Source organism: Entelurus aequoreus, linkage group LG08 (genome assembly GCF_033978785.1).
Source record: "Entelurus aequoreus isolate RoL-2023_Sb linkage group LG08, RoL_Eaeq_v1.1, whole genome shotgun sequence".
Classification (NCBI taxonomy): Eukaryota; Metazoa; Chordata; class Actinopteri; order Syngnathiformes; family Syngnathidae; genus Entelurus; species Entelurus aequoreus.
In genome coordinates this window covers 25,783,031-25,809,280 of record NC_084738.1, presented here as the reverse complement: position 1 = coordinate 25,809,280, position 26,250 = coordinate 25,783,031, and the positions used below count along the sequence as shown (strand labels likewise).

Here is a 26,250-nt window from a genome sequence, read left to right as displayed (position 1 = left end):
ATAAAGTGACATTTAAAATTTCCCGGGAAATATCCGGCTGAAACGTCGCGGTATGATGACGTATGCGCGTGACGAAGGCAGTTGAACGCGTCATCTTGGAATAGGTCCCTCCCAATTTAAACAGCTCTGTTTTAATCGCTAATTTCCACAGTATTCAGGACATCTGTGTTGGTGAATCTTTTGGAAATTTGTTCAATTAACAATGGAGACTGCAAAAAAGAGAGTTGTAGGGAAGCGGTGTGTTGCTGCTGGATGTAGCAACACAAACCAAAACACAACCGGTGTTTCATTGTTTCTTTTCCCAAGCTTTACTATGGAACAAAGAAGTCAAGCGAACACGGTTGGATTGGACGACACATACAAAGTACAGTGTATTATGCAGCGAACATTTCGAAAGATCATGTTTCGAAGAGGGTCCCTTGCGAATGGCAGAAATGGGAATCAGCACTCGTCGACTCGTGCTGAAGAAAGGTGCGAAGCCAACTATTTTCGATAGACCACGGACAAGTCCGGAGCACCCGACCCCCTCCAAAAGCGGACAGACTGTGCACATGAGGTCTGCATTTGCCAAAAGGGAAAGGAAGAGGGTAAGAATCTTGATTTCCAGTTTTCATAGTCAGACTACACTGTTCCAATATCCATTTCTTTGTTCTCAATTGTTGAAACCCCCCCCACCTCCACACCCCGGATTGTAAATAATGTAAATAATTCAATGTGATTATCTTGTGTGATGACTGTATTATGATGATGGTATATATATGATAGTATATATCTGTATCATGAATCAATTTAAGTGGACCCCGACTTAAACAAGTTGAAAAACTTATTGGGGTGTTACCATTTAGTGGTCAATTGTACGGAATATGTACTTCACTGTGCAACCTACTAATAAAAGTCTCAATCAATCAACCAAAACTAACACACAGTCATAGACTACTCCAGTGGTTCTCAACCTTTTTTCAGTAATTTTCCCCTGTGAACATTTTTTTAATTCAAGTACCCCCTAATCAGAGCAAAGCATTTTTGGTTGAAAAAAAGAAAAAAAATACAGCACTATGTCATCAGTTTCTAATTTATTAAATTGTATAACAGTGCAAGATATTGCTCATTTGTAGTGGTCTTTCTTGAACTATTTGGAAAAAAAGATATAAAAATAACTAAAAACTTGTTGAAAAATAAACAAGTGATTCAATTATAAATAAAGTTTTCTACACATAGAAGTAATCATCAACTTAAAGTGCCCTCTTTGGGGATTGTAATAGAGATCCATCTGGATTCATGAACTTAATTCTAAACATTTATTTTGTTGAAGTATTATTCAATAAATATATTTATAAAGGATTTTTGAATTGTTGCTATTTTTATAATATTTAAAAAAAATCTCTCGTACCCCTTGGCATACCTTCAAGTATCCCCAAGGGTACGCGTACCCCCATTTGAGAACCACTGGACTACTCCATGAACAATGAAATAAATTAACAATAAAATAGTCTACATATAATTATTGCTTCAAGTTCTAGTCAAGTTCTTCTGCAGTATAAAGTATCGTACATTTACTGACATTACTGTCAATAGTGTCAATACTGTCAATAGATTACAATAGACAATAATATAAAGTATTGTACATTTGTACATTTACAGACAATAGATCAGATCATGGACAGTACGACTACGGCATCAGTGGCGGATGCGGTGGATGAACCAATGGCAATGGCACTAGATTTGCCTGATGAGGAGGGCGATCAAGATCAGGTTCGATTTGTTTTCCTAATCAATGTTCAAATGGATTACAGTTCAAGCCCAATCCAAAAGTATTCATAATTAATGTAAATGAGGTATCCATATTACATGTAGCTGTTTCTCCATTTCCAGGGAAATACAAGAGAACAAGGATGCCAGACGGACTGGGTACCGATTGGGACAGCACCAACAGCAATGACCAGTAGCAAGAGCACCCAAACAGGGAAAATACATCATAGATCAAAGGGTATGTCTATTTCGGTGACGAACATGATTCTGCACATCACAGTACACATTGCACGCTGCCTGTGCAGAGTAGAGTAGACAGATAAATTAGGTGATTCAAAGACAATAATTATTATGTGATTCTAGTTTAATTTTAACAGATTATATAAAACAACTTGTGCTTGATTTTATTGCTAGGACACCAGGTGACCCCAGATATCCTCGAGAGGGTTAGAGCTCGGCCGGCCAGGGTTAGTGAAGTCCCATTGTCAAGTGTAGCAGCTCCATCTGACAGCCCCGAGATGCAGACTAACATAGCAGCTCCAGGTGCGTCTGGAATGCAAGCCAAGCTACGACCACCTCCTGCATTGTTTGATGAAGGACCAGCATCAAGTCCCACTGCGCCTTTTGTTAGTGGTTCTTCCGATGACAGCTATGTGCCGAGTGAGTCAACGACATCGGATCCGTGTCAATCTGACGGGTCGCCAGATCGCCCATGTACTCACCAGATGCGTGAAGAGGGCTGCCACAAGGAACCGAAGTACATCATCTTTGAGTCGTGCCTCCAGAGTCTCGTCAAGTGGTGTCACTGTCCAGTCTGTGGCAGCCAGGACATAAGCCCTTCTTGGGATTCGAACGGTACACAGCTGACCATGACTCTTCAATGTGCATCATGTGACCAGAGGAGTAGTTGGAGCAGCCAGCCAAACATTGGCCCTTATGCCGCGGGCAACATCCTGCTGTCTGCTGGCATCCTCTTCGCTGGGGCATCTTCTGGCAAGGTGTTGCAAGTGCTGAACAGCATCGGAGTGGTCACGTATGTGAAGAGGACATTTTTCAACCACCAGGAGCTCATCCTGCAGCCAGCCATCAAAAAGGTGTGGGAGGAACAGCAACGGACGCACCTCACCATGCTGCAGGTGGAAGGCCGACCCCTCGTCCTTGGTGGTGATGGGCGAGCAGACAGTCCGGGACACAGCGTCAAGTTCGGTACCTACACCACAATGGAGCTTGTGGCCAATGTGGTTCTCGACCTTCAGGTTGTACATGTACGACCATATAATCTCACTAAAACACTAGTAACACAATAAGCAGATAAGGGATTTTCCAGAATTATCCTAGTAAATTTGTCTAATAACATTAACCATTTCAATGTATACTAAGCCCCTTTTTCATTTTTTTCTTTGCTCATTCCTTTTCTGTTATATATATTTCAGAGCAACGAATGTCTTGGCAGCTACCATATGGAGATGGAAGGACTGAAGAGGATGGTGGAACTGCTGATCAGCTGGGACCTGGATGTCGGGGTGCTGGTGACAGACCGACACAGACAGATCGCTAAATGGATTCGTGAAAACATGCCCAATACACGGCACTGCTATGACATCTGGCATGTTGCAAAATGTTAGTTGGATTATTTGTATGCATGACAAGTTGTGAAGTAGTGTGTACATATCAGTGATCAGATGAATGCGATATTGTATTTAATCCACAAATTTCTGTTTTTTTCTGTTTGTAGCCATCGGAAAGAAACTGAAGGCCATCGTCAAGCATAAGGACTGTGAAGACCTGAAGCCCTGGGTGCAAAGTATAATCAACCACCTCTACTGGGCAGCAGTGTCTACACCGCCTGGAGAGGGGGAACTTCTGGTTGCCAAGTGGAAGTCTGTGGAGCGACACATTCAGAACATCCACAAGGACCATGGCGACCTCTTCCCAATTTGTACTCATGGACAACTGCAACGGCAAAAGAAATGGCTCAAACAAAGTGAGTAGGCAAATAAGTTGCCCGAAAGCAGTGAGGGACTAGCAGTATTTTCCTGCACATCTTTTGAAAGTCAAAAAATTCAGATAAACTTGTAAGTAAATAACCAGTTTAAGTTGACTGGAACATTTTTGTAGAAACGTTGTTCTATTTTAAATTTATGTTTAGGTTCACGCTCAGCAGTGAAACTGGAGGAGGTGGTCAACAACAAGTCCCTGCTAAAAGATATCGCCATGCTGTCGGGTGAACACCAGACTTCCAAGGTGGAGGTGTTCCATAGCCTTATCATACAGGTGAGAATTAGACTGATCGCCTGTAGGTGGTGTCGGTGGTTACCACCTGCCACTAGGACTTTGGTGGCCAGGGAGCAAAATACTAGAGCATACTAAATGAAGCCTTGATACAGTCAGTGTAAGCAAGAGAATGTTGGAGGTCCAACATAGTGGCTAGGCATCTTGGTGAGAAAGATTGCAAACAATTCTGGCGTGGTGTTAACATTGAAAACAAAACAGCTTCATTACTGCAGGAGATCAAGCTTTAATAGCTGACTATTAACAGTTTAATACACAAACATTTGTATTCAAATTTACAAACAATTTATAAATTTACACACACATTGTATGGACGCATGACTGAATAAAGTGTCTTTTATCTTATACAGTTCGCACCGAAAATGTATGTCTTCTCATACATCGGAATGCTGTGCAGGTATGTTTCCACACTAATCTAAGTGTCACTAGGGTGTGCCATACTTTAGTACTAATTATTACATTATTCTGTTACCACACCTAGGAACCTGCTTGCTGGGCTGCACTGGAACGAAAATTCGAGCCGCCCTATAGCCACTACACAAGCGGGTGCTGAGCGCTATGCAGTACGCTACCCGAAGTATAAAGCAGGGGGCCATGTGGTCAAGAAAATCGCGACAGAGCCAACATACCGTAAGTGTAGAGGACACAAAACATGTAAACACTTGACACTTTGTATCATGATAATAATACTGTCAAGTTTCACTCTCCATGAGTATATTATGTTGTGAGCAGGAACATGTACAATTGTATTTTGCAGGCTACGTAGATGACTTGATCAGGGAGGTTGTTGCTGGCTGCAGACAGACCCCTGACGAGAGAACACCACTCAGCGTTACTGTGGATGGGCCTCCCTTCCTCTGCGATGAACTGGAGAAGCCAGACAAGGAGGAAGCCATCGCCAAGCACAGGAGTCGCTTCGGTAAGTGTGAAATGCCCTCCCGGTAACAGTTAGAGATGCTACCTCAGTAGAAGCATTTAAGTCCCATCTTAAAACTCATTTGTATACTCTAGCCTTTAAATAGACCCCCTTTTTAGACCATGGATGAAGTGCTGGCTGTCCAGAGTTGGGACCCGGGGTATATCGCTCGCCTGTGCATCGCTTGGGGACATCTGCGCTGCTGACCCGTCTCCGCTCGGGGTGGCCTCCTGCTGGCCCCACTATGGACTGGACCCTAACTAATATGTTAGACCCACTCGACATCCATTGCTTTCGGTCTCCCCTAGAGGGGGGGGGGGTTACCCACATATGCGGTCCTCTCCAAGGTTTCTCATAGTCATTCACATCGACGTCCTACTGGGGTGAGTTTTCCTTGCCCGTGTGTGGGCTCTGTACCGAGGGAATCGTTGTGGCTTGTGCGGCCCTTTGAGACATTTGTGATTTAGTGCTATATAAATAAACATTGATTGATTGACTGATTGATTGATTGATTGATTTTATTGATTAAGTACAGTGGCCATGTAGATTCTGTTGCAGTCACTGCACGTCTTGGAACCCCGTGTAGTCCATCGATGGGAATGTTGTCCTAATCTTATGTACTACACAAGCTGGTAGTACCACACTTATGTCCTTTCCCAGATATCCCCAGCAGAAGCGGACAAACTGTCGATAGGCTGTGTGTCGTCTCCGCCTGCAAGTAGCAAATGATGGCAGCTGTTATTATCCGGACATGGATACAAAGTGACTCACTGTTCTCTGAGATTCAAAAGACATTGTCATGCATTCTATTCATTTGTCATTTACTGTTGCAGTAAATTGTAAATATTGTTGACATCTACGGTCCATCTATGTAATACTTCTATGATATATAATGTCATGTGCATTGTAGCACAGTACATTTCACAGAATAAGAATAAGATAAGAAAGTGCTCATTCTGACTTATCTTCCAAAGGTTGATAGAATAAAGAATTATTTAAACTTATTAGTGCCTCAATCATTTTGCTGTTGCTGCAGCACGCCATATTGCTGTTTGTAGGCGTTATACGCTATCTGCAGCACCCATTCATCCAGACACACAGATGGAAAGCCATGGTGGTCTATGATGCACGTCTTCACCCCCTCCTCCTCCATCGTTCTGGTCACTGCCTCTATTTCACTACAGCAGACACACTCAGCCACTGTCTCCATGTTCACACAGTTTTGACATGTACACCTGGAAATAGAAATGTTCATAATATTTGTAAATCAATTCATATTATTGACACCTGCAATCTGCAAACATGTGGAATAATTAATATTATCATTGTCTTGTTGTGGATCTTATTAATCTGCATGCATATTTTTAGTATTGCCGGTATATGGAGCTGTGGCCCATAGAAATAATGGGTAATTAATTAGGTTTGACATTGTGTCAATGATAGATACTTAGTGTATAGATAGGCCTGGGGTGTAAGTTGTAACACTAACAGTAACACATTGTGTCAATGATAGATACTTAGTGTATAGATAGGCCTGGGGTGTAAGTTGTAACACTAACAGTAACAGTGCAAGACTAGGCCACAAACTAAAACTAGTCTATAAATAAATAACATATTACCATTCTGTATTCTCAAGGCGATCTATGTCGTGTGCTCCTCCAGCATCGATAGCAGCAGCGTCCTCCTGACCGTCTTCATCAGCGTCGGGTTCAAAGCGGTATGGCTCTATCCCTCTCACAGCTTCTTCCCTATCTGAATCGCTTCCACTCCCCACTAGTCCTTCACTTGCACTTTCCTCATCCACAAATCTTTCATCCTCGCTCAAATTAATGGAGAAATCGTCGCTATCTCGGTCAGAATCGCTCTCAGATCTGGCGGCCATCATTGCAAACAATAGGGAGCTTTGCGGATATGTTCAATTGTCTACGTCACGCTACTTCCGGTAGGGGAAAGGCTTTTTTTTGTCAGATACCAAAAGTTGCGATCTTTATCGTCGTTTTTCTATTCTAAATCCTTTCAGCAAAAATATGGCAATATCGCGAAATGATCAAGTATGACACATAGAATAGATCTGCTATCCCCGTTTAAATAAAAAAATTTCATTTCAGTAGGCCTTTAAGGATTGGTTTGTTTTCGAAGCTTGATGTGGTTTCTGTTATTTTGGGAGAGTTCATTGACAATCATGGTTTAATAAATTTAATTATAGTACTCTGTAAACGGTTTATTTTTAAGGCCAAAAACAGATATTCACTTAGTATTACTTTCTTTAAAACATTTATTCAGTATTTTTTAACTTTAGAAAGTTACATGGTTGAAAACGATAATGGTGCCAAAAAACATAAAAAAAAGATGGGAAGTCCTCAAAGGCTTATGTTGAAAGTGTAATTATGTTTATAGATTATATGCTATCTGTTGTTGTGTTCCCTAATATTGAGTGACCTGAACATAATCTGGACTGTACATACATTTTTTTTTTTTGAAAATGTAATTTTGTTTCTAAATTATATGCAATCTGTTGTGTTCCCAAATTGTTCTATTTTTTTTTCAGTGTACATGAATGAAGGTGTGTGTTGCTGAACCCGACTTGGACATTATCTGGACTGGACCTGGTTTTAAAAACCCTTTAAACAAATCTAATTTAATTTACAACCTGGTCTGGTGAAGATAAGGTCCTTTTTTTTTTCTTTTTTTTTTAGATAAGATAAATCAATATTTTCTTGGATAAAAAAGAAAGGAAAACAATATAAAAATAATTACAATAATAAAAAAAAAAAAAGTAATTAAATGAAAATGTTAGTGGACCAGCAGCACATACAATCAAGTGTGCTTCAGGGACTGTGTCCCTTGCAGAAGTGTGGTCCATGTTGTGGGAACCAGAATATTGGTAGAAGAAAGAAACAACCCCTTTTGTGTGAGTGGGTGTGTATGAGTGTGAATGGGGGAGGGAGGTTTTTTTTGGGTTGGTGCACTAGTTGAAAGTGTATCGTATATTTTTTCTATGTTGATTTAATTAAAACAAATAAAATAAATAACTGCATGTTACAGCATAAAAATTGCTTTTCTTCTTCACAAAATGACTCATTGTAAAAATAAAAAAGAATTATGCAATAAAAGTTCTCTGACAAGTACAATTTATCCAAAAAGTTTATTACAATTTTTTTGTTTTTAATTACATTTTACTTCTTTTTTTTTACTTCTGTTACTGCATGTAAAAACATGCACTGTAGCAACGTAATTTCCTCATTGTGGTATAAATAAAAGTCTACCCTATCCTAAATGTAACGGAGTAAAGGTAATGCGTTAATACCCACCTCTGCCCAATACACACACAAACTCATATCAACTATTTCCACATGATTTGTTTTATTAGACAAGACATTGTGTACAAGTTACAACAAAGTAAAAGCCCCTTCGGCCCCCACGGGTGCCACGTGTGTGTCCTGCAGGTGATTTGTGCATATGACATTGCTCAGCATGGCAGCACAAAACACAGGGAGGTCTCTCATTTCACAGATAGATCAACGATATGCCACCAATGATTGACAAGACACAAAAACACTTAAATAGTGGTGGTAGCATCTGAACATCATGTGCAAAAAAAACAACCTTCTATCCAAATTCTAATAGTCTAGCAAATAACCACTCACAGTTTAAACAGAAAATGCAATTATAAGACTTGTGAGAAGATGTGTGTTTACTGTGTGCCTCTTATGGTTGCCAAAGAAAACCCATTATACTTTGTCAAGGATGTGGCAGAAAAAACACCATTGAGTGAAGCACATGTACTGAAGCTGAAAAACGTGCTGCCTCTTCACACATGAACCAATGTGAATGTCAACTTTTAAAAATGACACTTAAACGAAAAATTCTGTAGCAGCAGCGATGAAAGTGGTAAACCTGTGAAATAGTCATTACTGTTGGACATGGAGCTCTACAGTAGTTACGTAAGCAGCACTGGGAGAAAGAAACTTTTGAAAACACTAAGGGTCTAATCTACTAAGATCCAAATAACTAGGCGCTAAATACCCTGCGCAAACTATTAAATTGCGTGTACCATTGGTGGATGTGTTGATCAACTGAGATTGTGTGTACTGTACAATTAATAACAAGTGCAAGCGTTGTGCAGACTACTCTAGTTAAATGAGGATTGTACGTTTACTACTGGCTGTCACCATAGAGACACCCATTCCTCTCCATATTCATGACATCATATGGTCCAACGTGTAGTTATGGAAAATGCAGTGCACAAATATAATTTGTTCCAACTTTTCTAGACTATATAGGAGTGTGATCTAGACAACAGGAACTACATACAAATGACAATATAACCTTTTTTTCACAAGACTGATTTATGCGTACACGCCACAATTAAACCTTGATAATGCGTTCACATTCTGTCACACAGATTTTCTGTCATGAATTAAACTTTTTTCGGTCTACTTTTCCATGATTAAAGAGCTGACTTGATTCTCCGTGTGGTCATACACGTCATTCACTGTTCTTTGTCCATTCTTTCTATCAAACTCTGCCGTAATCTCCCGCAGGCTCTTGCCTTTTGTCTCTATGAACGTGAGCCCCAAATACACAGCTGACACCAAACACACAGCCAAGAATGGCAGGAAGCAATAGATCCCAAGATTGGTGACGATAAATGGTAATAACAGTCCCATCAGGAGCTGATTGAGCCACATTAGCGATCCGGCAACCATGTACGCTGCAGGTCGGGCTGACTGGTCAAAGATCTCTGCTGGTATGATACCTGTCACACCTGCAGGGCCCAAACCGAAGCTAAGGATGTAGGCGAAAACGCACACCATACTGAGGTAAGACATCCCATCCACTCGTTGTCTTTGGAGTGTGAGGGCTATTGTGAAGACTACAGTCCAGCATGACATAAGAGTGTAGCCTCCGACAATAAGACCCTTCCTGCCCACTCGTTCAATCAGGAGGTTGCTCAGTATCGAGGCAGTCAGTTCAGATGCTCCTGTTCCAATGGTTACATACTGAATTTTATCTGCAGGAATGCCTGCCTCGAAGAAGATGTAAGACGCATAGAAGTATATAGAGTCAATACCACATAACATGATGGTAATGTTGGTTATCATGACAATTTTGAGTTGGGATCGCAGGCCACGAGCCTTAAAAAGGGAATAAGGTGTCTTAACAGAATATGCAGTTTCAGCGTTTGATTGCCTTTGACATTCTTCAAGCATTTCCTGTATTTCTAAAACTGGAGCTACACCACCACGGAGTCTTTGAAGAGCCTGGACGCATGCTTCTCTGTCTCCACGGTCAATGAGCAGATATCTGGGGCTTTCAGGGAACCAGGGTAGTGTAAGCATTTGGATCACACCTGGAAGCATGTTGCTGGCTAGTAAGTAGGGCCAGAGAGGCTGTGTGCCCAACACCTCAGTCAGTCCCACAATTTGACCCAAGAAAATCCCAAAAGCAAGGAAAACTGCAGAGGAAAAAGCTACAGCTCCTCGTAGGTGTTTAGGGGCGCTTTCCCCAAAGTACATAGGCTGGACATTCAAACTGACACCTGAATTAATCCCCATGAGGAACCGAGCAAAGATGATCATCTCAAATGATCTTGCAACCCTGCACAGAAGAAAAAATAGAGTGCCAACAAACAAAAATGAGTTGTTTAAAAGCAGGGACTTCTTCCTTCCAAAGTTGACCGACATTGGGCCGGCCAGCAGGGCCCCGAGCAGACCTCCCAGTGAGAAAGCTGATACGATTAGTGTCCACATCAGAGTCACATAGGGAGCTCCCAAGCCTGTACCCCAGCGTGTCCTGTAGGTTTCATTGATGAAAGTCTGGATGTAGCTGGTTGGAGCATTGATAATGGAAATATTGTATCCATACTGGAAGGTGCCTCCAATGGCAGCAGAACACACCATCAGAGCAAGTGTTCTGTCACTTGATAGTTTGCTGATTCGTTCTGGTTCTGTATTTCCTGTTGGCTTCATGTCAGGCATCGTGACGATTATTTCTTTTCCTCTTTTAGTCCCACATGAAAAGAGAAGTGTTTTGCTTAGACTTCTGTGTAATGCTGCAGGGACAGATTTCTATTCAATGTATTTTAGCTGTAGTCAACCACCAACTTAATTTTGATACCATTCATTCAAATGCAGTCGTCGCCACACCTTTTCTAAAGTCTAACTTTTGAGATGTGACTTGAATGTATAAATTATGCAGTCCAATATATAACTTTTTGTGGATAAGTTAGGCACTCATAACTTACCTCATTTGCATCAGTAGTGGTCTCCTTTAGGGGAAAAAAACAGTAGTTCAAATTCAGTTAGTGAGTAAGTTAATCATTTGTCACAGTTACTTACAACTGAAGGGCAGTTCACCTTGAGTAGTGTTTGGGGAGGAGCCACCAAGTAGTTCTTGCTTTCATAGGGTGGATGATGTCATCTCTATCATCATCAGACCATACCAACTAACAGGGGTTATGTTTGTTGTTTTATTTATTTAATATTCTGCTAGGCATGAGAAATAATTTTATGGACAGCATCATGATCTTTGTTGGGTCTTTTTTGCTTATGTAGAAGAGTGATGTTGATATCCAGCTGTGTGGGAAGATTATAATGTGTTGGGTTGTTTGTAGGCCATCTAGGTGCTGTAGTGGCGACTGCCAACTCCTTGTCCCTTCTCTGTAGTGTGCGGACAATTAATGACTTTGCTCCAAGTTGTCAAAAATGCAAGAATGCTAATATGTGCTGTACAAATTGATATATTGTAAAAGTGAGCTACGATTGGGCCACATGAAGTTTGCCTAGCAACAAGTGGCACATGTGCCTTGAAAAGAACAAATAACTTAAGTTTACTAATGCAGACTATTTATTGTCCGTGTGTGGGGTGTAACACACTGAAGTTGCTGTGCACTTGTAACAGTCTTAATAGGAAATAGGAATACATAAAGAGGTGGGGAAGCAGTGTCAGAAGAGTCATGAAAAAATGGAGCTGTAAATCAGTTTTAATTGTGCACAATATAATATTTTTATTATTTAATTAGGTCAAGAAAAATAAATATAGCTTTATCATCCTGGAACACAAACCCTATTTAACAAGGATTTGCAATTAGTACATACATTCTTTGGAGAGACATGAACAAATAAATTACAAGAATATGAATTGCAATATGTTTCTACATGTTGAATAACAAAAACATGTTTAAATCCTTGAGAATATTTTGTCCCTTTTCATAAATTACACATGAAATGTCCAGAAAGTGCCTTAACAGCCAGCATATATTGAATTGTATTGGGAAATGTGTGTTTGAGAAAGTGATTACCAGAAAAAGGCAATACAACAGAGACATCTAGTGGCTATTTTTCAAACCTGCATCCATGAAATTAAATAGTAATCTGGTACGATTGTTGGCAAAAATCCAGCGATAGTAATAGAATCACGTTCTAGGTGCACATAGCATGATTAATGTAGTTTAAATTCACAAAATTGAATCATGAATAACATTGAACAGAAAAATAGAGCAAAAAACTGAAAGTGAACACTTTCAAAGGTGCTAAGAATATACAGTCTCTGTATATATACTCTGCTTATACTGTGGTAAAACATCATACAGTACAGGGGTTTACATATTTAGTGAACAATAATTTCAAACATGCAATTGAAGCTTCTTTAATATTTCAAGTAAATGTAATTTCACGTTGTGGGTGCGTCAGTCAGGTGAAACTATAGTATTTCACTTCTATATAAATATATACTATAGGTCACAAAACTAAGTTTGGTTGAAATGCAGCAAACATTTATATGCACAGACTTTGAGAAACTAGACATCGCTTCAATAGAAGTACAGAAATTACCCTGATTTCCCAGACTGTTCTTATTGTCAAGATCTTCTGCTAAGGTAGAGAAGGATCTGATCTCACCCATCTCATTGTGAACCTTCATGACCCCCTCCTTTCCATCCATTCTTTCTATCAAACTCTGCCATAATCTTCTGCAGGCTCTTGCCTTTTGTCTCTGGGAACGTAAACCCCAGAAACACAGCTGACACTAAACACAACCAAAAATGGCAAGAAGCAAAGGCTCCCCAGATTGCTTACGATGAAGGGAAACAACATTCCCACTAGGAACAGACTGAGCCACATTAGCGATCCGGCGACCATGTACGCTGCAGGTCTGGCCGACTGGTCAAAGATCTCTGCTGGTAGAATACCGGTCACACCTGCAGGACCTAAACCGAAGCTAAGGATGTAGGAGAAAACACACACCATGCTGAGGTAGGACATCCCATTCACTCCTTGTCTTTGGACTGTGAGGGCTAATGTGAAGACTACAGTACAGCATGACATAAGAGTGTAGCCTCCTACAAGAAGACCCTTCCGGCCCACTCGCTCAATTAGGAGGTTGCTCAGTATCGATGCAGTCAGTTCAGATGCTCCCGTTCCAATGGTTATATACTGGATTTTATCTGCAGGAATGCCTGCCTCAAAGAAGATGTAAGATGCATAGAAGTAAATAAATAAATAAATGGGTTATACTTGTATAGCGCTTTTCTACCTTCAAGGTACTCAAAGCGCTTTGACAGTATTTCCACATTTACCCATTCACACACACATTCACACACTGATGGCGGGAGCTGCCATGCAAGGCGCTAACCAGCAGCCATCAGAGGCAAACGGTGAAGTGTCTTGCCCAAGGACACAACGGACGTGACTAGGAAGGTAGAAGGTGGGAATTGAACCCCAGTAACCAGCAACACTCCGATTGCTGGCACAGCCACTCTACCAACTTCGCCACGCCGTCCCTTAGTAGATGGAGTCATTGCCACAAAGCATCATGGCACTACTGGCCATCATGACCGTTCTAAGTTGGGATCGCAGGTCACAATCTTTAAAAAGGGAACGAGGTGTCTTAACAGAAGATGCAGATCCAGCGTTTGATTGCCTCTGACATTCTTCAAGCATTTCCTGTAGTTCTAAAACTGGAGCCACGCCACCACGGAATCTTTCAAGGGCTTGGACGCATTCTTCCCTGTCACCGCGGTCAATGAGCAGATATCTGGGGCTTTCGGGAAACTAGGGTAGTGTAAGCATCTAGATCACGCCTGGAAGCATGTTGCTGGCAAGTAAGTAGGGCCAGAGAAGCCGTGTGCCCAACACCTCAGTCAGTCCCACAATTTGACCCATGAAAATCCCAAAAGCAGTGCAAACAGCAGAGGAAAAAGCCACAGCTCCTCGTAGGTGTTTAGGAGCGCTTTCCCCAAAGTACATAGGCTGGACATTCATACTGACACCTGAATTAATCCCCACAAGGAACCGAGCGAAGATGATCATCTCAAATGATCGTGCAACCCTGCACAGAAGAACCAAAGCCGCACCTACGAACAAAAATGAGTTGTTCAAAAGCAGAGACTTCTTCCGCCCAAAGTGGACAGCCATTGGGCCAGCTAGCAGGGCCCCACGCAGACCTCCCAGCGGGAAAGCAGATACGATAAGAGTCCACACCAGAGTCACATGGGGAGCTTCCAAGCCTGTACCCCAGCGTGATGTGTATGTATCATTGATGAAAGTCTGGATGTAGCTGGTTGGAGTGTTGATAATGGAAATATTGTATCCATACTGGAAGGTGCCTCCAATGGCAGCTGAGCACACAGTCAGGGCAAGTGTTCTGTCACTTGTTTCTTCTCCTTCTGTATTTCCTGTTCGCTTCACGAGAGTCAAAGTTAACAAACAGAGCACAAAGCGTGTTTCCTAAAATTCCTTTTCTCAACACTTTAGCAAGCCAGTGTCATGGTAAACATCATTGTAATGCCTAAAGAGAAGCACATTTGGTTTGTATTAGTATTTATATCTTATATCACTCTAGCGACCTGTAATCTTTAACAGCACTTGAAAATGGTCTCTGATAACAAACCTGGATTTATTGCAATGTAAATATCCGCATTGGCGCATTGGAAAGCTATGGTTGTAATACTCCCTCAATTGTAGCTGTCAGAAACATTTTGTCCACTTTAATTAAAAAAAAAAAAAAAAAAAAGCCTAATTATATTTAATCCTAATTCCATTAACACTGACATACTATTTCTCTTCGTGGTGGTTTAGTTAGAAGATGTATTTAATAATTTAGAAACGTGTTTTCCTTGTAGACTACATGGAGGGATTACTTCATACCAATATATTTGCGTCACATAACCTGCGTCTGGATCCGGATTGGCTTTGACTATAGTGCCTACGTCATAATCATGCGACTACTGTTGCACCGTTTAAAGGAGACTCAATGTAAGTAACCGTCGCTATGTTTTTATTTTGTCCTTTGTGGAACAAATACAAGTACAAATGATGTAATAGTAAGCAGTCACTTTTGTTTTGCACACTTAAATTGTTGCAATGCTAATACGAATGTCAAAGGTATGGTAAAGTTTGTCAAAGGTTTAACCGTAATTCATCATCATTGTCTGCTATTCTAACTGGCAGATGAACGCCATCAAATAAAGGATATTTGTGCCAGTATAGTTATTTGTGTCCCTTTATTGGCCCCTGCTTTTTTTTTTCACGCCACATCATCAAAATGGAAACTTTCTCCAGGACACCTTCGCCAACCAAAAAGAAAGAGGATGACAGGAGTAAACAACGAGGTAAACAGAAAGCTGGAGTTTTGAAAGATGTAGTTGATAAAGAGCGAAACAGGGCGACAAACAGAACACGACCTGGTGCTTCTAGTCGGAGCAGCAGGTCAGATCTACTTTAAATTCAATTGTTAAATTTGAAGATTTTGGCATTGAAGACTAATTTTCTCCCAATTCCAGTTCCAGTAGCTCAGGTTCTAGTTCCGGCTCATCCAGTGGGAGCTCTTCCAACTCAGGTTCCTCCAGCCCATCCTCTTCGTCATCCTTGCCAAGCCCCAGCCGTCAGCGGCAGAACAAACAACACTCCTGTTCAAAGTAGAGAATTCCTCTTAACTGTTTCTCAGCATTGATTGATTGATTGAAACTTTTATTAGTAGATTGCACAGTGCAGTACATATTCCGTACAATTGACCACTATATGGTAACACCCGAATAAGTTTTTCAACTTGTTTAAGTCGGGGTCCACTTAAATTGACACGCCATTGGTACGACATTGTACCAGACATACTAACAGTACTAAACATTTCCTGAATGTAGGTCCAAATCGACCAGGAAAGACGATCGAGAACGTCGAAAGAGGAGTCCCGCTCCAAAACCCACCAAGGTCTACCTGGGCCGGCTGACAAGAAATGTAATCAAGGTGAGGGCTAAACAGACCAAAGTCCTCTCGTATATTACTGAGAAAGACCCAAATAACACCACACAAAAATGCAAAGGATACAAGTCTTAGTACTTAGTATTCTAAGGTAGCATCATGATGGTTAAAAAAAAACCACATAAAGCCTTAAGAACGAATGTTGATTCCGTTGAGTTACCTTTACCCTGTCCAGGGGCGTAGCACCAAATTCTGGGCCCCTGATACACCAGATCCTGAAGGGCCCCTGACCCCACTCTAAACCTAATGTTGCTGCCCCATACACACACACTTGGTATGTTTACATGCACTAGAAAGCTAACTATTGCATGCATTTGATTGAAACCAGCTTTTTAAAACACTTGTAAATTAATTAGTTTTTGTTTTGAAGATGGGGTTAACATAGTTTAAACATATCTTTATAAACCCCATTAATAATTAAAACAATGTTTTTTTTGGGGGGGTTTTTATTTCTTAAACGTGCCAACAAATTATATGTAAAATGGACAGAATACAAACGTAAGATCATTAATTCAATTTAGAGTAATAATTCACTTAAATATGATTGTACATATGTCAAGTTTCCGTTTACTTCATAGTGTAAAGCAAAGATTAGCAGATTCACATAGGATTATCAGTGGCTAATACAAATCATAATAATACATTCTTTTTTGTATGATTATATTAGAATTAGTGCATCTTCTAGGAATCTGTAACTTTAATGGAGGGCCCTTGAATGCACCACGGTCATGTGCAATGTGATGCAAAAGTTCAACTACTGGCAGGGCACCGCCAGGGGGTGACCTATCAGTCTTCCTGTTGTGCTTGGACGGGTTGTACAAAATACATAATGTTGTACTTTTAAGTGCAATGACAATGAAATGGCAAGATCAAGATGATTGACATGCCCATGAACCGTGTTCACCCTCATCTGTCCAAAGGCTACGCGTACATCGAGTTTGAGAACTCTAAAGAAGCAGAACAAGCACTTAAATACATGGATGGAGGTGCAGTACAGTATGGTGGGTCACCCAGAAGGAAGTTGAATGGATGCTAAAGATGTTTTCTGTGTTGGATCTTTTCAGGACAGATTGATGGTCAGGAGATAACAGTCATAGCTGTCCTGACACCAAGGGCGCCCACACCTGCTAGGAGGCTGTCCCCGCCCCGCACGATGCCGCATCCACCTCAGCTGTGGTGACGCACTCCGCCTCGTATGAGGAGAAGGTGAAACTGCAGTGTCTTGGTGGTGCTGGACAGAAAACTACTGCTTCCGCCTCTCCTGTTAATATATTTCTCATCTTATAGGTCTCCACGGCGACGCTCACCAGTCCGGCGCATGTCCAGATCGCCTGGTCGCCGTCAACACCGGTCCCATTCCAGTTCCAACTCCTCCCGCTAGAGATCAGTATTACCCAACTGAGGGTTTACACTGCACACCAAATCAGATTTTTTTTGCTCTGAAGTGACACAGATCTGATTTTTTACCAGTCTAAACGCTGCAAAGTGCTTCAAATGTGATCTTTTGGCATCAGATTCAGGCCACATCAGGTGGTAGTTTAGAATCCGATTGGACAGATCTTTTCAAATGTGATTTCAGTCTAACCGCAATCCTACTTGTATGTGACTGGAATCTGATTTTGGGCAAGCTATGTCACTCGTGTACGCCGGAAAGACGCAGTTGCCAGCGGAAATGAATATTATCATCACAACACCAAATTTTTGGTGCATCACTTGTCAATAGGGCGCAAATGATAGGCTATATGTAATATATGAATATATCTTTTGATTCCGAATAAATAGCGATTGTTGAAGGACCGAAATTGGCGCTTTGGCGCATTTGCTAACATGTGAATTGAAAAATAAGGCTCCTGTAGATCAATGCTAATGTCCGTGTCTCCTCTACTTAACAGCCATAAAAAGATTACAACCCTCCCAAATATATTACACGTAATACATCCATTCATACATTATATTACTTTAATTTACTTTCATGTAAAACACCCACATTTTTAAGGCCTTGTGACTTTTACATATTGTAAAAGTAGTTTGACACTCCCATTTGTGTAGTTATTAGCCTCAATTCGAGTGAACAGAATGCTAATGCTAACAAGCTCATGCTAAATCCGATGTGTTCATAAAATAGGCCTTTATGCTAATGATGTATTGCTTTTCTTCCAAAATCCACATTATTCTCTTCAAGATACAATCTCACTCATTGATAAATTCAGTTCTATTCCAGATTACTCCATCAACTGGTCCAAATCTACTGTGTCACCTATTAGTTCAGACTTTCAGAGCACCTCATCGATTCTACTGCGCAAAGGGAAAATTAAATACCTGAGTATCAATATTGCTTCCACATTGTCAGATCCGAATCACTTGAATTACTCACTAATCTTAAAATTGATTGATCTAGCACGTTGAAAGACACTGCCCATCTCACTGATGGGAAGGGTTTTGACCGAGAAAATGATTCCCACCAATCCTTCTCAAATCTTGTTTGAATCACTAGACTTACACATCAATCAGTTTCTTTGGAAAAGTAAACCAGCACGAATCAGCTTTATAACATTACAAAAACCCAAGAAATATTAGGATCTAGAACTCCCAATTTTTTAAATTACTTCCTTGCAAATAAAGTACAATACATATTAAAATGGATCAATCCCAATTTATTAGATAATTTATGGTTAGATATTGAACAATCACTCAGCCATGAAATCCCAATTTCTAACTTGCCCTTTATTAGCCAAATTCTCCGAGAACACAACTGCTTTAAAAGTATTAATATACGCACTACTTAACAGCTTGGTGGGAATTTTTGAAAATATTTAGAGTCCCAGCTCACTCCCTGCCAATTTACGCCTATTTGGAATAATCCTGATTTTCTGCTTAACAATAAATAATTGAACTTTCCAACATGGTATGTTAAGTGAGTCAGATGCCTTGGAGATATATCAATGGAAACAGTTGTATCTCTTTTAAAAGTTTAATAACACAGTATGCAATAAATAAATAAATACATTCCTAGAATATATACAAATCAAATCTGTAATCAGTGCAAGATTCAACAAAACAACACGGGAAAGTAATCGCACTACCATTAAATTCTTCAAAATATCTGCCCCCAGAGCTTTATCCAAATTATAGGTTTCCTTAATTTATACTGAAATGACGACAGGTTGTAGAGGACGCTAAAGGCAGTGACATCAAGGCACGCCCTTAATATTGTTGTCCGGGTGAAAATAGGGAGAAATTTGGGAGAATGGTTGCCCCGGGAGATTTTCGGGAGGGGCACTGAAATTCGGGAGTCTCCCGGGAAAAATCGGGAGGGTTGGCAAGTATGGGGGGGAGATCTTGCCCCAAGTGGAGGAGTTTGGGGTCTTGTTCACAATTGAGGGAAGAGTGGATCGTGAGATTGACAGGTGGATCGGTGCAGCATCTGCAGTGCTGCAGCGGTCCGTCGCGGTGAGAAAGGGGCTCAACTGGAAAGCAAAGCTCTCAATTTACCAGTCGATCTATGTCCCTATCCTCACCTATAGTCATGATCTTTGGATTACGACCAAAACGACAAGATCATGGGTCCAAGCGGAAAAAATGAGTTTTCTCAATCGAGTAGCGGGGCTCTCTCTTAGAGATAGAGTGAGAAGCTCTGTCATTTTGGAGGAGCTCAGAGTATCGGTAGGTTGGAGTTCAAATCCCAGCCCAGTCATACCAAAGACTATAAAAATGGGACCCATAACCTCCCTGCTTGGCACTCAGCAACAAAGGGTTGGAGTTGGGGGTTAAATCACCAAAATGATTCCCAGGCGCGGCGCCGCTGCTGCCCACTGCTCCCCAAGGGGATGGGACAAATGCGGAGGACAAATTTCACCACATCTAGTGTGTGTGTGACAATCATTGGTACTTTAATCTTTAATCCAAAGCCGCTGCTCCTCCACATCAAGAGGAGCCAGATGAGGTGGTACGGGCATCTGGTCAGAATGCCCCCAGAACGCCTCCCTGGGAAGGTGTTTAGGGTGCGTCCGATCGGTAGAAGACCACAGCGAAAACCCAGGACAAAGTCGATAGGATGTCTCCCAGCTTCAGTGGGAACGCCTCGGGATCCCCTGGGAAGAGCTGGAGGAAGTGGCTGGGGAGCAGGAAGTCTGTTTAGGCTGCTGTCTTCGTGACCCGACTTCGGATCAGCGGAAGAAGATGGATGGATATTTATCATTAATGTTTATTACCTACCATGAGTATGGCCTCTGGAAGTTCAACAAAGATTTCCAGGCAACTCTTCTCTTCCAGGGTCTTGTGTATCAGTTTCTTAAGTGCTGGTAGGAGTGTGCCATGAAAACAGTGGTCTTCTCACTGCAGAATGTCTAACGCTGTGATTTGAGGCTTCATGCCTGTGCCATACCCCTTGATAAAGTAATGCTACTATTCTGTGATGGTTTTTAACCGAAACCTGGAGGGGATGGTGTTCAGCTCGATGATAGGGACTTCACGGATGCGAACCAGGGCATCATAAAAATAATTCCATCTTGTAGTGCAAAGGACTAAACATTTTCTTGCGATGACATCGTCCAAAGCCTCTGCAGTTACTGCTGAGCGGCTAGCCTTATTCCATAATTCTGTGGGTTTTGCTGTAGCACTTCTTTGTATGGTTTTAGCTTCTGGTCTTGACAGTAACCGGTTGTCAACATCAGTACATGAAATACGGTTTAATTTGTGTGTTACAAAAACCATCATTATACTCACCACCAGTGTTTTGCAAATGGGTTTTAAAGTACAAACCAATTAAAAACAGACATACAGTTACAGGGTAGAACAAAGAGAAAGATTGATTGAGTCCTGCAAAAAGGTAGGAAAAATGTTAAACATGGCTGTGAAAGCCTTCTTGGCACTGGGTTCTTCTGGGACCAACAGTACACAGTCACTCCCCTCGGATGCAGAGTGACAACAGTATTTTATTATCTTTCTTTTCAAAGTCTTTGCGCTTTTCAGCAGTCTCACGCTTTCTCTTCTCATGTGCTTTTCAGCCGTCTGGTCTTTCTTCTGCTTGCCGTCTCACTCACCGTCACTCTCTGCTTCCCCCCCTCATGGTCCCTGACGCTGCTAATAAAGAGACAGGTGATTAGATAACTCGTTCCAGCTGAGATAGCCACTCACCTGTCTGCTGCTTCATGGCCGGCACCTGCACACACCCTGCCCGCAGGGAACGCGTGGACCACGCCCCTTCCACAATGGGGAAAGAGGACGAGGAGGAAAAAAAGCAAATCCCAAACGAAACTCAGTTTGAGACCAGGAAAAAAAAACTTGATCAAAGCACATCTACATATCACCAGATTGATCTTCCTACACTGGCTGGTACTTTTTGAAGGTCTTTATCAAATTGGACCCATTGTCTGGGACTGTTGAGCTTATTTTGTGGCATATGCCGTATGGGATGAGTGGATATTGTCAAGCTCAGTTGCAAAATTATCCTATGTATGACTGCCCTTGAAACATCTGCATGTCAGGGCTGCTTTTCCTATTTTCGCGCCAGGTGGATCGATCCAATGTGCAGTCATGCCAAGATAACTTTTGTTGTGCACAGTCCGTATGTCAGCAGTAGTGGAGACATATTCCATTTTTTCAAAACTTTTTTGAGCTCCGCAATCATATAAATGATTTATTTAATTTATTTTAATTAATCAAAACTCTCTACCATCCAATATACAGAACCTATTCCAGGATATAGATGCTCACCATAGTTACCGTCTAAGAGGAAACAACAAATTATATTTGCCTAAATTTAGAACAACTTTAAAATCAATGTGCATTTCAGTGTGTGGAGTCACTCTGTGGAACAACTTAGGGGACGAGTTAAAAACGTGTTCTAACATGATTCAATTTAAAACACTGTTTAAAAAAGAAATACTGAAGAAGTACGAGGAGGAAAGAGAGTGATGCCCTCAGCACAGAGCGATGGGAGAGAGGTGTATGGTCAGAGAGTGTTTGGGCCTGTGTGTGTGTGTGTGTGTGTGTGTGTGTGTGTGTGTGTGTGTGTGTGTGTGTGTGTGTGTGTGTGTGTGTGTGTGTGTGTGTGTGTGTGTGTGTGTGTGTGTGTGTGTGTGTGTGTGTGTGTGTGTGTGTGTGTGTGTGTGTGTGTGTGTGTGTGTGGCTGTGTATGTGTGTGTGTGTTTTGTCTCGTCTTGTTGTTAGAGTACAGGAGTTTTTCTTGTTTTTGTTTGTATGGTATTGTTCTTGCATTATATTGTTTGTGTTAAATGTGGAGTGAGTGAGAGGGGTTTGGATATTATAAGCATCTGCTTCATCCAACCCCTTTTCAAGCCTTGCATAAATGTCTCTGCCAAAATGTGAAAAATGTGTTGTAAAGTGCAGGTTGGAAATAAATACTTCTATTCAATTCAAATATACTTTGCTTCTATGTATTTTTGAAAGAAGGCTGACATTTTTACATAAAACCACATCAACAGTAGCGTGCCATGTTACATCAGAACTCTGATCATCATAAATACGTCGAGTTAATGATTACACCACAATATGCTGCTTTTTAGCGGTAGTTGCGGTCTTGTTCGCCTCGTATCGTAGTTGTATTTGCCACACTATTTGCCACACTCGGCTGTTTATTGCGCTGCTGCCTTTTTTTTTAAACACTTTGCAGTGTGCAGTCATTTGTTTCACATCTGTTGCCGCAAAACCAAAAGTACTGACAACACTTGTATTTTCTTTGAAACTAAAATTTCACTCTCGTTAGTGTTCGTATTAGCCATATTTTGAATCTCCACGAAGGAAGTAAGGGGGCGGGAGAGGGCAATGGAAGCTCCTGGGGTAAAAGGTATGCCGGAGCAAGAGGAGAAAAAATCAAAAATATATATTTTTGAAATCGTCTGCAACAAAAAACTCGAAATATCGCCCAGGCCTATGTTGAAGTAGTGCCTGTATTTCCATCTTGAAAACGATAATTTTAACTCGGCAGATTGCTTAGCAGTCACCATTGCTGCTGTTTCTTCAACTTCTTGTTCTTCTTCTTGTTCTTCTTCTTCTTCTTCTTCTTGTTTTTCTTCTTCATCTTCTTCTTCTTCTTGTTCCGGGCAGAGTATGGTTGCAAAGCTGAAACGTAAAGAAATTGGCGGAAGGGCATCACCAGGAGTGCACCCCGAGGCTTAATTTGACTCAACACAGGACATGGAAAGGATTGAACAGATTGATATTTTCTTCTTCTTCTTCTGGGTCTCAACCAATGTTAAGTGCATACTGCCACCTACTGTACTAGAGTGCGTATTCTCAGTGCGAGAACAATATTGGTATGTACATATAAAAATATTTTTACACAAAACCAAAGCAAAATCAAACAAAAAAATTTAAATGAAAAAACCTACACCTTTTGTTTTAAAAACCTATGGTCTAAAGATATACCATTAAAGCCTTGCTTCATTCAATAGTGATGTCACCCTTCCCAAAAACGACCCAACGTAGACTGTACATTTGTTCCTTTAACCTGCTCAGTGGCCTTGTGGTTGGAGTGTCCGCCCTGGACACTCTAATCATTGGTAGGTTGTGAGTTCAAACCCCGGCCGAGTCATACCAAAGACTATAAAAATGTGACCCATTACCTCCCTGCTTGGCACTCAGCATCAAGATTTGGAATTGGGGGTTAAATCACCAAAATGATTCCCGAGCGGCCACCGCTGCTGCTCACTGCTCCCCTCATCTCCCAGGGGATGGAAAAAGGGGATGGGTCAAATGCAGAGGGTAATTTCACCACACTTAGTGTGTGTGTGACTATCAGTGGTACTTTAACATTAACTTCCACTCCTGCATGCTGCACATTCTCAACAAACCCACATACCTCACATGTACACTATCTGTTGCTGCTTTGCCTATTAAGGGCTTGATTTATTAAAGGTTTGTGTGTACTAAAACACATGCAAACCTAATAGCACACACAAAGCAGATCTACCAAATGTGTGCAAAGTGGATTGCATCTGCTAAGTGAGCATAATAAGGCGTGCAATCCATTTTGCGTCTCTGTGTTCATTGTGTTCATAATATTTGCATCAAAACACCCACAATACTGGGAGGAGAAAATACAATTATAATTATTTAACCTGTTGTTAGAATAATCATGTATATATAATATCACACAACTTTAGTATGCTAAAAGTCCGTATTGTGCTCAAGTTAAACTTTTGTATCTGTGCAAGGACGAAACTTCTTTTCTGAGGGGTGGCCTCAGCTGCAGATGTTATCTTTGTTTTAGCCCGCTAACAGCCAAGGCCTTCATGGACCTCAACGAAGATAAGACGACAGCACACAGACGAAGCAGAGACAACAAGGACCTCAACGCAGATAAGACGACAGCACGCAGACGAAGCGGAGACAAGGCGAAATCACAAGGCCCCCAGCACATTCCGTCACGTATTGTGCGTCCTAGACCTGCTTTGCATGATATATGTGACCACTCCTTTTAGAGGCAGCCTCAGTGATGTTGACTGTGGAACTCCTGAATAAATAGAGAGACGCGGGAGCTGAACCTTAGAGCGTAGGGCGAGACTGTGACTAAGTGTGCAGCTCCATGCGTTCTCCTCATGAGCTATATTGAACTCTGTCTCTGCATGGTTCCTTGCTTCTTGTCTGATTAATAGATGTCATCAGTGTTTGAACCTGGCACCTGTGCAATGGGATTTATCAACATTCATCACCGTTTTGTGAGCACTACTTTGCATTTTATTTAGCACAAGGACGTGCAAACTGACAGTTCCACACATGGCTGCAGGATCAGTACTTGCGTTGCACAGACAGACGATGGACAGACGAGGATCCTCCGTCCTATGTGTCTGCGTCAACGTTTTGGACAATCGGAAATAAAAAAGACATTAGAAATGTTGTCTATTCAGCAACATAATTTTATAATTTTTTAGCTGCTGGAACACTTAAAGGGGACTTATTATGCAAAACCAACTTATTGATACCTGCATATGTGTATTTGGGATCTGCATAAGTCCCGAAAATGTTAAATCAAACTGTGGAGGCATTGCAGAGATATTTATAAAACAATATTGCCTTCCTTCCTACTTTCTTCAAATGGTCCATTTGGAATTTTGTTCAAGTGTGACGTCAGCGAATTATCCATATAAGGTATTTATTCAAACATCCTTCTGTGAGTCAGCCAATTTAAATTGATGTAAAACGTCTGTGCTACAACATCATGTTGACGATGAAATCCAATGAAGGAAAAGGCTCTGTTGTTTGTTTGCTTTAACCTGCGCAATTCACTAAACTAACTTTCAGCCCCATCTGAAGTAAAAAAAGTGCCATAGTTTTAACTTTTATTAGTCGTAGAAATGTGCCTTCATCTGTGAAGAAGTCGCTTTACAGATATACATATATACATAAATATTAGAGATGCGCGGATAGGCAATTATTGTTCTTCGGCAGAGTTTTTATTAACTGGCAAACACACAGAGAGCAAGTGCACACAAAGTGGAATAAAAGAATAAACAGTACAACAGTGCCATCTATTGCAAAAACGACTGCATTACAACACTCCCACTTAGTTTTTCAATGACAGAAAGTCTCTTTAAATAATATTACAGAGCCGTGCTCTCCTTCACAATAATATGTCAAACAACAACAACATATTTTTGTTTTTTACATTGTTTTCACAGGAACTCTTTTAGTTTGTTTACAATAATTTCACTGAAACTCTTTCACACATTTTTTTTTCTTTTTTAACTTGCTTTTATCAGGCAGCGTTCGGCGTACACCTGTCAAGCACAACTAACCACTTTATCTAAATAGGGAAAAGTCCAATCCCACCTCTGAGATATTCAAACTTCTGTCCAAGCAGTGGTTTGGTAAAGATAGCCGCTTTCATGTCATTTGTTGGACAATATTGCAGTTCTATTTGTCCATTCTGCACACATTCACGGATGTAGTGATAGCGAATGTCTATGTATTTGGTCCTGGAGTGGTTCACAGGATTCTTCGCGATTGCGATGGCTCCTTGGTTGTCTTCCAGGATCACTGTGGACATAGTTTTCACTCCGAGATCACTCAGTA

General features: G+C 41.1%; 2 protein-coding genes and 2 pseudogenes across 2 annotated transcripts; 2 read left to right on the top strand and 2 right to left on the bottom strand.

Annotated features, from left to right (window-relative positions):
- Positions 1-363: 363 nt before the first annotated feature.
- LOC133655035 (uncharacterized) lies at positions 364-6,986 on the top strand. Its single transcript, XM_062054935.1, has 11 exons — positions 364-587; positions 1,642-1,752; positions 1,873-1,987; positions 2,164-3,014; positions 3,183-3,369; positions 3,485-3,733; positions 3,899-4,023; positions 4,392-4,438; positions 4,523-4,671; positions 4,799-4,960; positions 6,594-6,986. The coding sequence occupies exons 1-11, from the start codon at positions 426-428 to the stop codon at positions 6,626-6,628; spliced, it is 2,193 nt and encodes a 730-aa protein (XP_061910919.1). The 5' UTR covers positions 364-425; the 3' UTR covers positions 6,629-6,986.
- A 1,359-nt stretch (positions 6,987-8,345) lies between these two features.
- LOC133655034 (solute carrier family 2, facilitated glucose transporter member 11-like) lies at positions 8,346-11,330 on the bottom strand. The gene is made up of 3 exons (XM_062054934.1): positions 11,299-11,330; positions 11,205-11,228; positions 8,346-10,960 (listed from the first exon to the last, which is right to left on the bottom strand). Exons 2-3 carry the CDS (start codon positions 11,213-11,215, stop codon positions 9,394-9,396), a joined length of 1,578 nt encoding a protein of 525 aa, XP_061910918.1. The 5' UTR covers positions 11,216-11,228; positions 11,299-11,330; the 3' UTR covers positions 8,346-9,393.
- On the bottom strand, positions 11,215-14,935 carry LOC133656227 (solute carrier family 2, facilitated glucose transporter member 11-like; annotated as a pseudogene).
- A 203-nt stretch (positions 14,936-15,138) lies between these two features.
- On the top strand, positions 15,139-18,143 carry LOC133655033 (RNA-binding protein with serine-rich domain 1-like; annotated as a pseudogene).
- The last annotated feature ends 8,107 nt before the right edge of the window (positions 18,144-26,250 follow it).